At 40.1% G+C, this 17,717-nt stretch overlaps 2 protein-coding genes across 3 annotated transcripts in view; one reads left to right on the forward strand and one right to left on the reverse strand.

Annotated features, from left to right (window-relative positions):
* Positions 1 to 17,717, reverse strand: part of CEP85L (centrosomal protein 85 like) — a 103,661-nt gene that overhangs the window by 45,790 nt on the left and 40,154 nt on the right. The gene's annotated exons all lie outside the window — the stretch shown is intronic.
* Positions 1,297 to 15,920, forward strand: PLN (phospholamban). 2 transcript variants are annotated; one of them, XM_072332546.1, is made up of 3 exons: positions 1,297 to 1,556; positions 6,535 to 6,571; positions 13,108 to 15,920. In XM_072332546.1, the coding sequence occupies exons 1-3, from the start codon at positions 1,411 to 1,413 to the stop codon at positions 13,150 to 13,152; spliced, it is 228 nt and encodes a 75-aa protein (XP_072188647.1). In that variant the 5' UTR covers positions 1,297 to 1,410; the 3' UTR covers positions 13,153 to 15,920. The 2 variants fall into 2 exon arrangements, with proteins under 2 accessions (XP_072188647.1, XP_072188648.1); XM_072332547.1 differs by lacking the exon at positions 13,108 to 15,920 and adding an exon at positions 8,835 to 9,190.

Genomic DNA, 17,717 nt, shown 5'->3' on the forward strand with positions numbered 1-17,717 from the left:
GTTACAAAACTCTCTGCACTGGTGAAGAACTATAATTGTGCAGATACTCAATTAACTTTCAGTTGAAACAAGTGACCCTGGATTTATTAAAGGATAACAGAAAATAGTCACATTTATAATATAAAAACTCCGTTTCTAACCTTAATTGTAATATAGCCAAGAAAAGCATAGAAGAGCTAACCATCACCTTCAAAGCCTTCAATTACATTTTGCCTCTGGCTTGAAGCAGGCATCACAGCATGGCTTACAGGGAATTAGAAAAAATATAATATATTAAACAATAAACCAACTGAAAAGAGTCAACCTATCACATCTGGTTTCTTGTTCAAAGCCAGACACTAATCTATACTCAGCAACAACTGTCAAAACTGGATCTAAATGTTTAGAGTTAGGATGAGCTTCTGTATTTTTGCCTGCCATTTCCAAATGAGGATAATGCTCACACTGCCTCTAACATCCTCACACCAAACCTGATGCAGGGTGCTCTCACACACAGCAGTTCAGTGCCTCCACAGCCAGTAAATCCTCCATTTCCCAGATGCACAAACCCCACTACTTAAATGTGGCCCATGCAACAGACAGCACAAACCTCCTTACAAGTGCAGGATGCAATGTGTGCTATGGCTCTACCTGGCATTTCCCAGCCATGAGTAAAGCACTGCAGGTTACCTTCTGCATCTTATCCAGCTGCACTTCTCTTTGGAGTACAGGGCACAAAATCACGGGCACAATTCCCAGATGCTACAAGGGTACTGTGGTATTTTATAAGAAAGGTAAAATACTTTAAATTATATAGGAATGGTTAATTCAAAAGATTAATTTATACATGCTGAATTTTATTTGGAAAAGCACACCACCACCACCACACACCATACCTTCCAACCCACAAATTAACTCAAGAGGGTGGAAGAGGCATGAAATACAGAAAAAATTACTTAAGTTCAAGCATGGTCAGAAGAAAGCTGATACTGCAGAACTCACACCACACTGTAAACCATATAGCAGCTGTATAACAATAATACTGAATCTATATATACACACACAGAGCACATAGTTCAGGAAACCTGCGGTACGAAGGAACATCATTCCAGTTCCAAATCCTGTATGGAATGCATTGACACTAGGGATTTAGGATTTTGTTAATGAGAAACTGCACTGCTGTAGCTAAACTACTACAGCCTGAACAGTCCTACAAACCAACTCCTATTTAAGTTCTCACATAAGTAAACATAAAAAAGGCCACAGCAAACAGCTCACCCCCTCCCTCGCGCCCTGGCCGCAGTTCCCTGAGCCCCACATGGACAGAGGAGCTGCCAAAACTGAACACGTTCCTGCTGCCAACAAGTAGAGATGAAAACTGCGGGCTTCAGAAGGCAGGGCTGAGGCCAATCACAACTTCTGCGTCGCTGAATGACACCAGGAGCCCTGCCTCTAGAACTTTTGTTATTTTTCCCCTCAGCCTCCTTGATTGTTCCCAGCACTTGGTCACAGACTCGGACAGGCTACCAGAGACCCACACGCAGCTGCCATCACGATTCCAAGAGCCTGCAGCAGAGGTAAGCACCCTGTATTTGATGCTTTTAACCCTCACAGCAAGGCACTGTAGGCACATAAGCGCCTCTATTCAAATTAAGAGCCAGTTCTAAATATTCATTAAAAGTATGGAAACTTAGACAAATCTGCTCTGAGTCACTTATACAGTGCTGTATTTAAGGGACAGCTGAGGTTTTTCTACATGCTGGTGAGACACTGAACCTGGGCAGATGATTTATACAAGTATTGTCACAGCAGCAGTGAGAAACTTTCATCATCTTCCTTCAACCTTTATTCCTCCTCATGATCTATTTGGTTTGCTTTGTTTTAAATACAAAACCTTCATAGAGTAACTCAGTTTTCGCAGAGGCACTACCCAGCTGCGTGCCTCAGCCCCACTAAGGCAAAGCTCCTCCACCACTGAACATACAGAGGAGTGCTCTGCTGATGTGACACTGAGTAACAAAAACTTCCACTGCTGCATATGAAGTGCCACCATTCCTCGTTGCAAACGTCAACTGGTTTATAGCAGCACTAGAAATGGAACGGAATCACATTATTTGATACTTAAACAACATTACTGCCGTGAATTCCTTTGAAAGGTTTCTTTGCACTTTCTGGTCACCGTAACTGCCAAACTAGAATACTTCTAATTAGAAATAAAAAGGTAACTAGGATTTGTAACATCGCAAAATTAATCTATAATGCAGAAAGTAATCCATTTAATTCCAACTTAGGGAAGAGTGTATGCACTGCACAACAAAATACAGCCTTAGCAAGCAACAAGGCACAAACTTCAATCAGGAACATGCTACAATGGATATTTATACAAAAACAACAATTCAACATCTATGAATACTGCTAGAAGGAATAAGGTTTATTCTCAACAAATTTCTCCTTAGAGCTCCTGCTCTACCCTCCATTGATGCCCACCTTATTACTTAGGTATTGTTAAAGTTCTGATTTAGGAAAGGGACAAATTGATGTTGTGAGGCACCTGGCTCCTTTTTCTTTGCCTAGTAGGAACTGGGTAGGGACAACCAGGAGCAACTGGCTCTGTGGTCAGCAACCAGCGTTTTTGAAGGCAGTGGCTGGAAGCTCTGCAGCCCTGAAGCCAGGCAGCTTGTTGGGAAGCTTTCCAGAAGCTGATTCTAGCAGGCAGCAGCAGCACTACAGACCTACACTACCTTCAAAGCCAACACCTATGACAAGGAGGAAGATTCTGCAAAACGATTTTTAGCACTGGATTCACTTAAAATGTTTTCAAATGAGAAAAAAAGAAAAGTGTGTATATTTTCTATCAAGCTGCGTACCTTCCCTCCCATAACACATGCAGCACACACACATCTTTAAAATGGCACTGCCTATCCAGGCACAGTTGAACTTCAGTGCTTAGGGAAGCTCTTCAGGGACCCACCTGCAGCCACCACGGCTTGGTTTCCAAGCTATCACACACATACTTTATCACAGCAGTGCAGAGAAGCTGCTCCAAAGTAGACATGAGCAAAGCTCTCCTGTTTAGTTACAACTGAAAATTTCACACTGCTAACATCCCATGTTGCAGATGTTCATATTCAGCAAAACCAGAAATTGTAACAAATCAGATATGAAGTACCACATTCAGCATGCAGAGAGCAATTTTCTGCTTCTTTGCCATTTATTTCTGAAGACAACTGTATTATTGGGTATTTCCAGAGATTCTGATTTATGTATATATCACGTCTGTTTTTAAAAACGGCATTACATTTCTCATCCTTCAAAAAGGTTTAGGATGTAGCATCTTCATTGTGTAGCTCAAAACTAAGGTTGGGTCATAATTAGACACCATAAAGGTGATTCTGATTGAATTTTTCAGCAAACAAGAATGTATGAGATACACCTACATGGGAAGACACACACCTTTTTACATGCTGTAGCACTAATTAGAACTAGGAATAGAAAAGCATTCCATCTGAGAAACCAGAACCCTGCTGGAAAGTCATGTCCTGTTCCCTAGATTATGAGATACTTTAGAACTGGAAGATCGCTTTTGTTTTCCAGAGATTAATATGTGGCTTATGAAGACTTTCCTGGCACTGAGTTACTTTATCCACCTTATTTATCTACTGCTTTTTTCTTTCAATCCATGCCACAACACTGCTATTAAAAAAATTGCTATAACAAGAAATAACTTTCAGAATGCCCATCCACTTGTACACTTTCATAAGTGTTCGATGCAATTCAGTTCACATTGCACCTATCTAATTTATTAATAATACATAAAATCAGAATCACCAGAACCTAAAACCTAGCTTGAAACTACGAAGTGTCAAATCCTCAGCACATGCAATAGAGAAAGGAGCCATGTCCCAATAGAGGCTTTTTCTATAAAAAAGTAATTCATACAAAACAGCTGGAAAAAAGTACACAGCATCACATACCCTATTTCAATGAGGTAACAGATGAGTGTGGAGGCTGAGGTACCTGCCCAAGACCTCACTACGTATTTCTGCAGCACTTGCAGGGAATTTAACCTAGAGTTAAAATCGAGCCAAAGACAGAAGCTTCTAGGCTGCTTTAATAGACAGAAATAGAGATAAAAGTCACAGTCAGCCACAAAGTACGTGGATATCCTCCAAAAATACAAAATGCCAGGCTATGCGTGTTCAAGAATTTAATAGTTTACCTTTTAGTTTTTTAATATATCTAAACCTTTATCTTTCTCATAGCCTTGAAATATAGATAAAGGCTCTTATTAACTGATGATCTCATTTCTAAAACATGGAGAACATCAAAACTAGTCAAAGTGAAAAATGTGAAAGGGGAAAAACTGAATCTAAACTGTTGCTTTTAAAGCGTGAGCCTTCTGCACTGACACTTCAGTACAGTGCAGTCTTCAAAACAGAAAAATTAGTTCGCTTTTCCTATTACCTTCACATCCAAGAATCTGAGTTCAGTTGTTATTTTTCCCCAACCCAAACGCAATGATCTCTGCATGCAATTAAATAAATAAATAAAATCACACCCAATCCTACTAGTCAGTCTGTGGCACCTTGCACTGACTTAATGTACTCCAGCTGCAATTTTCTGTTTCCCCTCATGCAATTCCTTGCTCTTTTTCCACACTCCCACGCTCTTCCTTTGCTCATTTTTTCCCCTTACTTTCTCCCTCAGTTTGTTTTCACCTGCAGTGTTTTCTGCATTCCTGCCTTCACCCACCCCAGTCTGTTTTTGATTGCCAGCTCTCTTTCCCCTTATGTTTTCTTGTTTCTTTTTAAATCAGTGTTTTGTTCCCTGCAGTCGAGCTGTTGAGTTGGCTGACAGTTCTTCCACTGGTACAACTGCCTGGTGCAGCTCACAGCACAGAATCAGAATGGGAAACAGCATCCTGCACCCCTAGTGTGGGTAAATACAAACTCAGCTAAATGCATAAAACCCAGCAAGTTGCCTCCAGACCTTTTCACTCTTTTACAAGAAAACAAACTGAAACATACCTCTGTAGATCCCTTCTGCAGTTGAAAACCAGTAAGCAACTTCTGTTTTTATTAGTGGAAGCTTTTATTCACTGAATTGAGAGCAGAGACCCACTAGAAGTCTCTCAAGCCAATTCAGACCTGTTCCTTATCAGCTCTCAACTTCCTCATTTGGATAAGGAGACTTTTCAGACTTGGGAAGTTTCAAGTGAAATGGCTCCACGCAGTCAGTAAGAAGGTGCTTTACAGCCAGGTTCAAAACAAAGCAATGCAACTGGGAATAATATCTATACATTAACACAGGAAGCCAGCAAAGATGACAAGCGTGCCTACACATTAACTGCAGGCACACTGTGCAGGCAGAGCTGTAACTCCCTGTAACACTTCCTCCACCAGTGTCCTTATAATCCATGGACAACTGGGACAAAAGACAGCAGAGTCAACACAATTTTCACAGCATTTCTTTTTCACTTAGGCACTGTACACACAAATCCTTTAAATGTATCTCCTCTGAATGTGCAGAGAACGTGCCCAGGAACACCACGCTGCTCACACAAACGTACAGAGGAATTTCTTACATTGGGTGCAGTTCTACACATGTAGAGCAAGGATCACAGAATTGAAAAGTGCTTTTCTGCATTGCTATCCTGATGATTAGAGACTTATTTCCAGTATATGAAACGAGACCACTGTTGCTGGGTTATTTTTTTGTTTGTTTGTTAAATTTCATTGTAAAAAATCTATGAAATAAAAACTCCTGTTGTGCAGGAGCTTAACAATGCCTTTTCAGGGCTTAGCTTGCTTGTATAGGGCAGTAACAAATCAAATATGTCAAACCCACTCCACTGATATCACCACTGCATTTAGTAAACATATGACAGGAAACAGCCTGTGTCTAAAATTGCTGTGGCATTTCCAAAGGAGCCAAATTTATCCTGTGTGACTTCAATGGAGTCAGTGCAGTTGCACCAGGAACGAGCGTGGCCCACAGTTTTCACTCTGGTCGCAGATCTCCTCTCATGGTGAAGGACATCCAGAAACAAAGATAAAAATAGCCTGACACAAATCAGGGGAACAGTCATATGCCAGTGAAGAGGGAGGCAGTAATTGTGTCTGGTGACTCACATGAAGGCCCCAGGTGTAGGGGATACCCCACATAGCAACATGCAGTTAACCATGTCGTGTCTTCCTGCAAAGCTGCCCTGGGCATGAGACAGATCCTTCACATCCATGAGCAGCTCTGCATTAAACACAACTGTACACCAATGCAACCAACAGCTTCCCTTCTGGGCTCATCACACCCAAAGACAATGCAGTTTGGCTTCAAAGCCAAGTAAATGTCACTATTTGCTGCATTTTCATGATATGGTTTTGTGCATGCATAAAACTTCTTCATATTGACCTGAAGCACAGACAGTGGGCAAACAACACAAAACTAATATCTGAGCAGTGATTGCCTTCGTTTTAGTGTAATTGTCAGGCTGCCCTTTTTGACCTTGATAGCTACTCAGCTACAGCTGTATTACCAACTCTGTTTCTCTTTATGCAGACTTCCAGTGGTGACAGCATCATGGAGGACTAACAAGGTATGTGCTCATTGCTTTAAACTGCACTTGTAAAGAAAAACCTGATTATACAGAGTATGTTCCCTTTGCTTACCTCTCCCACAGGCAGGCTAAGCAAGAAAAGCAACATGCAGGTGTTTTAAAAATTTCCAAACCCCACACAATCTGTTATTGTAATCTGACCTATCTTCATCCCTTTTCTATGTATTTTTCTAGCAATAAGGGGTATATGCTCTAATATACTTTTTTTTTTTTTCTTCCCTTTAAATCCTTTTGTGTCACTCTCTGGCACGGTGACTGGCTGTGTGCTGATGTTTTCTCCTCCCTGAGATCGCTTCCCTGAACTGGTGATGGCTTCTTCACCCGTGATACCCAGCCCATCTTTTAGAGCAGTACTTTAAGGCCACTGCCCCTAGAAATGTACTCAGCATCATGATGTACAGGTGCCTGCAAGCATGCAGGGTATCTAAGATAGCCCACAGAAATGGGCTCAATGTGTGTAGGACCAGGTAAAACAATCCCATTCCTCTGCAAATTCTTCTGAGTGCCCCCCAAAAATGGAATAGCTAGGGTGAAGCTAGCTGTCAGCAGGTTGCACACAGGCCACAGTGACTTAGGGTGAAGCCACCCTCAGGAAACTCTAATCTCTGTACAGCATCCATCACACAAGCTAGCTGCATAAACCTAGCTATAATTGCCTAAGTCCATTAGTGGCTCACCTCCCATGTCTTGTGCAGAAGACAAACAGCTTGGCCCACAGCAGCTCACTCAAGGCTGGCAATGCCAAGCCACCAATTCAGGGAATCCTTGCCCTGGGAACAGGCAGAAGCCAGCAAAGAGCACAGCACACTGTGCCTGCTGAGCACCTTCACTGATTACACAGATGAGAACAGGTACAGAGTTATGTCAAATAAAGCTGAAAAACAGTCAGTGCTAGGAAACTAAGACCTCACTGTGCTTCCTTTCAAAAGCCTTTAAAAAAAAATAAAATAAAATACCAGTGTTGTCATCTGTACTGAAAATACATGTTTTCTGCCATCTAACTTTAGAGAGGGTCTAAAAAGAGCCTGAAAAAATGCTTTTGTTTCATTTTAAGGTTCTTCTATTTTAGACACACCTGAAGACAAGTTCACGGGTGATAAAACATCGCTGGGTCAGTCAGAATGTCCTATAAACCATGCAGCAGATACCTAAGCAATTGTTTGCCTTTACCTGACATATAAGAAAGAGGGGAAGGCAGGTATCTGTATAATTCACCAGAGGAAAAAACAAACAAACAAAAACAACAACACACACACACACACACACACAAAAAACACCAAACAAGATAAGGAGAAGCCTTGTGTCAAAGATGTTATTACAGTATATACTCACAAACCACCAGGGGGCAAGTTCAGCTTTCAGAGCAACACTTGAGAGATGTATACAATATCATCGTGTTAAGAACTAATTTTTCCTCATTGCACTGTGCCTACCCTTTGCCATGAGCTATGCAAGCACACAGTCTCTTGACACAGAAGATTCACACAGTAGGGCTTTTATAACCCACTGGGACTTCTAAGAGAACCAACACCCTGTGCTTCCATCTGCCTTCAAAAGGGAAAAGATGCAAGAGTGCATGTTTTATTTCAAGCAGGAGACAAAGCAATACACATGCTTTATCTTGCTCCCATAGCAGCAGGCATACTTGAACTTTTTAATCATTATTCTATTCTGTCTAATGAAAAAAATACTGCTAAAATTCCTTGAATAAGTCACGTATAGCCTTTAATTTCATACCATGAAGTATTTTTTACTTAGAATGGAAGTGCATAGAGATTCATTCTCCTCCCTTCCAAGACAAGGCTCTGGAAAGTCTGATCATCTGTACAGCCAGGCATCCTGGCCTCCAGCCCTAACACAAAGCTTCAGGTGTGCTTGAACTAGCAGTAATGGGGGGAGAAGGGTGGAAAGCAACCTCAGTCTCCTCACAGGCCACAAAGGATGGAAAGATAAGGATATAAAAAGGCAGGACCTGGTAAGTCCCACATTTCCACAATTTCCATTTTACAGTCTCCAACCCCTGTCGAAAAGCAGGTGCTCAGCAGCCCCTAAGAGGAGAGATATAATGCAGCACAAACCTGAACTTGGAAAACATTTTTAAAAACATCATTTTAAACTAAAAGCCCTTGTGAAAACAATTTATTTACTTCAAGTTGCTTAGAACCTTAAAACAACCTCCATCTGCACTTATTGAAGCACTTTACTTCTGCATTTCTAACTCTTCACTTTCCTGCTTTCCCAGCTCCACAAAGGCTGTCTAAACAAAAAGAGAAGATAACAGGCACTTTGCACTGTTCCTGACAACTCCTCTCCTTTCCTGCACTTCTAAACCTCTGATCTGAGCCCTCTGCTTTCTTGCTGCCATGGAGAAGGTCCAATACATAACCCGCTCTGCTCTGAGGAGAGCCTCAACTATTGAGGTCAACCCACAAGCACGCCAAAGGCTCCAGGAGCTCTTTGTGAATTTCTGCCTGATCTTAATTTGCCTCTTGCTGATCTGCATCATTGTGATGCTCCTCTGAAGTTCCAGCACTTCTCTGCACTGTTCTCTAGGAAAGCCGCCCAAAGGGAAGAGCAACCTCCACTTCCAACCCCAATGCAAGGATCCCCTTGGGAGAGGGGCTAGCACTTGGACTAAGGCTGCGCTGTGTGCCAGCCATCGCGCTGCTCTTACTGCCTGCCACATGTATTAAAAACACACTTCTGTGCTGAACAGTGTCTAGAGCCTGTTGTTACACAGCTGTGCATGACCTAATTTATCTGTTCAGTCAAGAGATGTTCTGACTGGTGCAGGGAACTGCCCCTCCAGAGGGCTGGTAAGTCTCCCCATGTTTTAGCCAGTTCCCCACAGGTTAGCCCCTACAGACAAACAAGAAGTGCACTTCTTCAGGATCTTTGAGTTTCTCTGGAAGTCCATAGACCATTAGGCATGCTCCAAATTCTGCCTAAAGAAGAGCTGCTGGCACACATACCACATACTGCAGAGTAGGAAAACATCTGCTCAGAGACCTAAAACATGTTGCATCTTTGTGCTATCAACTGAAGGTATTCACCTCGTTCTAGCATTTTTATGAGAACAAAAGTAAAACAAAAAGTATCTTCTGAAGGTATATATACATATATATATACATATATGTAATATATATATTTAATTTCAAATGCTCTTCTTCATATTTATATATAGGTAAGTATACATAAATATATATATACATAATGTATGCGTGTATTTTTATATGCACACACCTCAGATCTGAAAACAAAAAGGCAATTCTTTTTTTTCCCCACTGGCATTTGTCACTGTTCCATTTTCACTTGATATAACCATACAGAATTAAATGACAACTAGAAAGATCTTTCAGTACATTTTTGCAGACAAACACATACTACCATACTGGCAAAGATTTCATTTTCTGTAAGTAGCGTAAACAAATGGCTCGAGTAAAAAAACAACAACGACAAAAAATAATCACAAATACCTCCAAGTTCTTAATGTTTGGTTTCAGACAACTTGAGTACTGCCTGCTCACATAAATAAGCATCCGAGTTTAAAACTACAGATTGTTCTGTATTTGCACTGCCATTCTACATGACTTACATTTGATGTAGTAAAGAAAAAGGTTTAGGCCATTTTTACTACTGCAAATGGGACATACCATAGAAATACAAGCAACACCATCATCCTCAACTATAAATGACTGTTAGAGAACAAGCAAGTATTTTCCTAAGATAAATGATGCGTATCATTATTTACAGGAGGAGGAACACTGCAGAAAAGCTTGTTTAGCACATAAAACACAGTCTATACAACTAAAAGGTGAAGCTTCTGCTCCAGCAGATATCAAGTAACAGGCCAGAGCAGACTTCCAGCCCTCTCACATGTTGCTGGTGTTAGGCTAAATTCCTAGAAACACTACAGCTCTCAAACTTCAAAAGAAAGCTCAATCAATATACAGAGATCAGATATCTTTTTTCAACAGGCATCTTTCTACACCACCCTAGGCAAACAATACCATTACATAAGCAGAGATTGACAATGAACAACTGAGCAGAAAGGGAAGAAATATTCAAGGGGAAAAAAAACTCCTATATTGAACGTAATGCAAGCTCATTGGTGACACACTTCCCAACTAGCAAATAGGTACACTGAGAGCAGATCTCTGAAGTAAGGTTTGTCACTAGAAGTCGTTAGTTAGGATTAAGGCAAATGCTGATGTAACACATACATCCTATTTCAAGCCATAATGACTAGAATCACCAATATAAACCTCAATTCCTGTTTCATGCATTCTGACCATCTTCACATTGCATGATTTTCCATATGTGCACTTTCCCTATCACTACTACTACTTAAAAGGAAGAAAAGCCACAGTGTGCTACTTCTGTGAGGAAAAGACAAATAATGAAAACGTTACTTCTATTTTTAAACCTATATTATGTGATGAGAGGGTTTCCATACTTGCTTTTCTCATACAGACATTTTAGATTATATCGGACTTACTGAAGTAAACTTCTACTGGAAATTGTTGACAGTTTTATAGTACTAAAATCTTTCTGAAGAGAAAAGGTGCTAAGAGTAAAGTAGCAGTACACATTCTGAGATCATTTTGGAATTACAGGATCTACAAGCCTGTAGTCAAAGCAGAGCATTGCTAAATAAAGAAAAAACAGCCTCCCTATAAATACAATACCTACTTTTCTCTTATGTACCTCAAAAGCCATTAATCATTTAAAAACAATAAGCAAGCAAGAATAAACCAATGTATAAATAAGCTGGAAGCTATAATGTCATTTTACATCAACACAGATAAATTTCAAGTACTTTAAGGTTCATTTGCACTTCAGGGTTCTGTTGATATGAAAAAATGCTCCCATGCTCCACTTTACGATGTCAACTGAACCCAGAGTATTTTTCTTTGTGTACTTCTAAGAGCTCCCAAACTAGCATCAGCTGTATTTTTATTTATTAAATAAAATAATAAAACTGTTTAAAATAATAAAATAAAAACTGTTTGAAAACACGTTACCGAATAAAAGAAGATATTCAAATACAGTTGTTTAAAAGAAGCATCCATCCCATTATCTACTTGGAAAAAATAATAATAATAATAAAAGTTATGTGAATGAGAGGTAGCCACTGTCAAGTCTGGCACTCAGTCCAACACCAGTGTTAGGTAGCCTTTAAGGGTAGGGCAGCCTTTAACAAAGCTTCTCACAAAATGCAAAGTGTTTGGCCTCCAAGGCACAAAGAACTTCGACAGAAACTTTTTAAGAATACCTGGAAAACAATAATCAGGTACACACTCATGCCTTATACTTTAAGCCTGCTGTACCAAAATTTGAACACAGAGCAATGAACACGTTTAGAGAGTACCCTTGATGCTATCTGGAAGCAGACTGATGCATGAGAGATTATGGCCAGATACCAACTTTATATGGCCACTGACTGTCATAAAAATAGTGAGGTCCTACAGGATCCAGGGCTATCGTATTTTACATTGAATGTGAGCCTTTTAGCTTTGACTAGATGTTAAATATTGAAGGAGGTCTGTGTCTTGCTTATGGAAATAGATGAGAAAACACCTCTAGCTCACTGCAAGGCTTAGAGACAGGACACATTTCTAAGAATTCCTTTAAAAACTGATGGTATTCTCCACAAGAACTCAGATAATTTAAGTCATTTTTAAACGGGCTCTATATTTACGACAGCATCTGACAACCAGTTCAGTCAAGCTGACTGCTTTCTAAGATTCTTTTTTGTTGCTTTCACTTTTTGGTTTTTTTGCTCTTAAAAATAAAAATCACAATAGTACCATCTAGTACAGTATACAGAACTATAGAACAGTGCCCTCTTGTGATCTTAGCTTGAACTTAGCTGGTTATGAAAAAAGGTCTGGCAGCACTTCAGTGTAAGGGATAACTGGTCATACTCATTTCCTTTCTTTTCTACATACTCATATCTGCATTTAAAACAATCAGTAAGATATTATCTTACAAAAGGCTATGGCATATGTGATATTAGTAGCACTACAGATGCCTCCTCTACCATCTCAATCTAGACTCCTTATGTGGAATTCAGGTTGTGAAGAAGCAATGAATCCTATGCAGCATACTGTTGGCAAAACACTACCTATCTCATGGTACACAACACCAGTACCTCAAAAGATAGGAAACGCTCCAATTAACAGAGATGCATTTTGCCTAGACTATGTTGTGCTTTTCACCTACAGAGATCCTTTAGAAAAAACAATGTTTCCAACAATCTACTACTGTAAGCCTGAGCAAACCCCAAGAATAGTGTTGTGTCAGACATCACGGGGTCCTGCAGAGTTTTGTACACAGGAGAAGTAAATAAAAAGCCAATTTGTGCAAAACTGAAGTCTTTCATTAACTTGTTTCTTTTTAAAAGGATTTTGGAAAAACAAGAAGGCTTGTAGGAACACTCAGATTCCCTCCTCCCACCCCCTTTTTTAATATTTTTAATATTTAATATTAATAACTTTTTTCATAATTGGCAGAAACTAAGAACAGGTGAACAGCTGAGGACAATGAAATCTGTGTGACTGCACTGCTTACCATCGAGCATACAATCCAGAGGGCTGCTGTGAGCACAAGAGGGCAGACCAGTGCACATTATGGATCTTGCTACCAACAGAGGTCTCAACCTGCTGCTCAATTTCCTGCTCATAGTCTTGGTTTTAGTGCTCGCGTTCATTCTTGTGAAGCTGATGTGAATCCCTGAGAGGTTCCAGTTTCATTACAAATCTTCTTCTGAGGGTTTGGGGTTCTTTTGCAATGATAACGTAAGGAGGTCAAACAATCTAACTGACCAGAAATATGCCAAGACTGCAAAGATTGAAGTAACTGACAGAAAAAGTGTTCAGAGGGTTTTATCAGAAGCGAACCTAAAAGCTACACACAATTATGTTGCGCCATCGAGTAAGAAAAGCACTGAGAGCAGAGTCTTCTTGAGTACAGAAGGAAACCACGTACACATAAGCAGTTACTTTAGCTTTCTAAATGCTGCAGTCAACTTGCATTTAAAGACCTGCAAAAGATCAGCATCCTTCAAAAAACAATTTCTGGTCACCTGTGGAACATAAAAGCACAGATGCTGGGGATGGAAAAGGAATACCCATGAACAGTGGTTTGCAGCAACTGAGATGTGGACAGGTTAAGTTTAAATCTGAGAATGTAATTTTTAGGGATTCAGTTTTTGACAACTGTGGTTCACAACAGCACCTTAAAAGCCAGAAACCATTCATGTTACACACCAGTATCAGAAAGCAGCAGCTGTTATATCTAAAACAAACAAAACAAAAATCAAAACCAAACGAAGTCCAGTAGCAAGGGTTATCACAGCCACGAATCCTTTAGCACTGCCGCATATGTGAGCTGTCAGTGCCTCTGCATAACAGCAACAAGAGTGCTGCATCCTCAGCAAGTCAGATTCAGCACTTATGCACAGGTCAAGAGTGTTGCGTGGAGCCCTCAAGCTGTTTGACATGCCACTTGTTGTATGTGTGCCACAGCAGCATAGTCACCCGCCCATACCTCATCCTCACATCAAGCCTGCAATGAAATCTTCCCATGGGACCTCCCCCTACAGCCCTTCACAGGGTGAGCTGCTTTCTCCACACTCCCTGCAAAAGGCAGTGACCAAGGAGAGCTCCTTTCTACTAGAATCATTTGCCCATCAGGCAACCCTAGGACACATACAAAGAGGAGGCCATAAGTAGACTGTAGTAGACACCACACTGAGGCCAAGAAGTCTGCTCTTTAGCATCTCTCTTTTCCCCCAGCAGATTGGGAGCCAAATGTAACATACACGTATCATATTGTAAATTTAATGCTACACAAATGCATGCAGGTCTGTCAGTATGCAAGATGCAGGTGTTGCCCACAGGTGAGGAAAACCCAAGTCCCAGCTCCCTAATGACAGAAGAGTTCCCTGCTGTTGATACCACAGGCATCCCCTACATTACAGAGCTGACCTACTCCAGCCCCACATAGGATTGCCATGCTCTTACTGCTGTTGTGGCTGGTTCAGATACCCAGAACAGAAGAGACCTATCAGCTGGATCTACAAAAAGACTTACCACAGAAGGCAGACAACATGCTGAGAGAAACAGCGTTCATGCAGGCTCACCATGACCAGGCCACCCATGTTCCACACACCACATTATCTCCTTTGGAATGGAGATACCATTATGTGGGACAGCACTGATAAGGAAGTCAAATGGAAGACTTCTCCTGTGCTTTGAAATGCAATAAAAATTTAAAATAGCTTTTACTTTTTTATGTCAATACATAATATTTGTATTTAAAGCAGAAAACTTCACGCAGTAATATCAATGTAACCACTTTTTCACTTATTTTATGTCAAAATGTTCTGCTTTAAAATCCATAGACTTATGTACACGGGATATATGTTGTAACAGTAATGCAGTTAAGTGTTATTCAGAAGGATTTCTGCTATTACTTGAAAGAGACAAGATGAAAAATAAATTAAGAAATTAAGGAATTGATACGAAGCCCACTATTCTGAAGAAGAGTAAAGATCAGTTTTCAAGCAAAATGGCTACTCGTTGATTGCACCCTGAGTATTTTGACTGCTCTTTTGCATAAACAAAAGCTTCCTTACCTTATGGAAATCACTGCGACAACTGAACAGCAAAAATGAGCTAAATGAGCTAGCACTAAAAATAAATAAATAAAGATCCCTTTCATTAAAAAGGATAAAGCCGAGTCTGCTGACTATCACTTACTTCCAGTTCTGAAATTATCTCAAACTGCCATGAGGATGTAGCTACCCCACGACACAACACCAAGCTTCTTCCCAGACAGTGATGAAAATCACAGAACCTTAAATAAATGTTGAAAAATGCTGCTGAAACATGCATTCTCCTGGGATGACGCACTGAATTGGAAGAGCTATCAGTCATCGAATGCCAAGCCTTTTTCTGTAATCAGGCACGGTCCAAGCTTGGTTTACCACCATCTGCTAGCACTTAGACTGAGCCCACGTATTCACTCTGGGTTGAATCCATTTGTTAGCCTGCAAACAACCTCACAGCAAAAGAAACAGAGCATAACAGAATTAGTTCACTGCTGTGAGCTTTTAACTATAAGTGGTAATTCTTCGTGTTTGAAAGTTTCATCCTGCTGAAAGGTATGTTTTCAAAATTTGACTTGGGAAAAACCATTTACAATGACTTCTTTCCTCCACTTTTCTCACCTGTTAGAATTACAAGGAAAAACTACTTTTGAATTCACATTTCAGAATAAAATTCAGTGAGAACAGTATGATGTGAAGCATATTTGCTTTCAATTGAACTTTTACATGTTTGGTGACGTTCAGATGCATGCATGCACTGTTTGGAAATGATGATTGTTGTAGCATCTCTAATTTCTCCCTGCATTAAAATTTGATTTGTAGTAACATATATATAGTATGAACAAGACAATGTTATCCACATTAAAGAAAAAAAAGTAATTGGCATACATTATTGGAAGAAGATGCACTTAAGCAACTTCCATCTCTCATCTCTGCAATATTCTGCTCAATGTTAGCACACCAAATCAAAAGGATACCACATAAACTGGAAAAAAAACAAAACAACACATTAGTTGTATTGTGCTACACACATGAAGCCTTCTGAAACTTCTTTTCTCCTGCATTATCTCCCACAATTTTGAAGGCATACCTTTTGAAACTTCATTTCTGGGCTAACATGCAGTATCTACCTAATTGCGTTCAGATGATAGGATCAGGCTTTAAGAAACACATTTGCATGGAAACATGGAGCCTTCATATCCAGATTTGTATGCCCTATAAGCTCAGTAGATGGTTTGTCATATATTGCAAGCATTTTTTCTTAACGAAGGCATAATGGTTAGCCAATCATTAACTTTAAGAGTTTAAAATAAAGATGTATTATAACAGCTACCTCTGCTGAAATACTGAAAGATCAGCTGAACACTGAAAAAATAATTGTGTGATGAAATATAAATTCTGCATGGAAGTCATTTTTGTTGAAGTATCATTAAAATCTGTCCCTTGAAAGTCCAGAAGAATGTTAATCCTCAAAAAGCTTACACTAAATAAAAATTTGCTACACAAAAACATTTCCATACCCAATTCCACATTACACAACAAACAAAGCCTAGATCCTCCTTGGAGATTCAGTTCAGAAGCCTGAGCACACATCACACCACAGGTGAACATTGTGCCTCCTCTGAGGAGAGCTTTGGTTGATCTACAGTGTCTTTCCTACTAGTAATCACAGCTGTACCAAGAGTCTCTTTCAGGATAGATTGCAAGTCTGATATCCAACACTCTGAACTTCCTTTATGGTTCTCACATCTTTAGGGCCTGTTATCCTCTATATGCTACCAGCACACCTTAAACAGAGCTGCCTGATATTCTGTTAAAAGTAAAGTTCAGTTTGTCTTCTTTTCGGGGCAACATAGCTTTAAAGCAAAATTACAGAAAATGGCAATTATTTCAATCCTGTAATAAACACTGCATTTCCATCATTACTTACAGAAAGCATAATACCTGAAATAATAACCACTAACAGGGGAGGGAGCAGGGAACAGAAAAAGGAGAAGAATTTCTATATGCCATGGTATAACCCAGCAGGTGGCTCAGCACCACACAGTTGTTTCCTCACTGCCCCCCTTCCCACTGGGATGGAACAGAGAATCTCATGGCTTGAGACAAAACTCATAACTTAGATAGCAACAAGAAAAATCATTATGAATATATATTTGTATTCAGCAAGTACTGCATAAGCAATTGCTCACCACCGCCAGACCAGTGCCCAGCTAGTCCTCCCCCCCACCCACTCAAGTAGCAGAAGAGAGGGAGACAGACTCAACTTAAGTCAGCTGTCCTAATTCTTTTCCCTCCCAGCTCCAGGGGCCCTTCGCAGCAAAAGGCCTCGGCTCTGTACAGCAATGCTTAGCAGCAACTATAAACACTGGTGTGCTATCAACACTGGTTTTTATTTTCTCCTAGAACCAAAACATACAGTAGTAACAGGCCCTTGTAAGAAAACAGTACCAGCTGAAACTAAGATACTATAGAATTTGCATGTTTTCATCCACAGCTTCTTCATTTAAA

The sequence above is a fragment of the Excalfactoria chinensis genome, chromosome 3 (assembly GCF_039878825.1).
Source record: "Excalfactoria chinensis isolate bCotChi1 chromosome 3, bCotChi1.hap2, whole genome shotgun sequence".
NCBI classification, from domain to species: Eukaryota; Metazoa; Chordata; class Aves; order Galliformes; family Phasianidae; genus Excalfactoria; species Excalfactoria chinensis.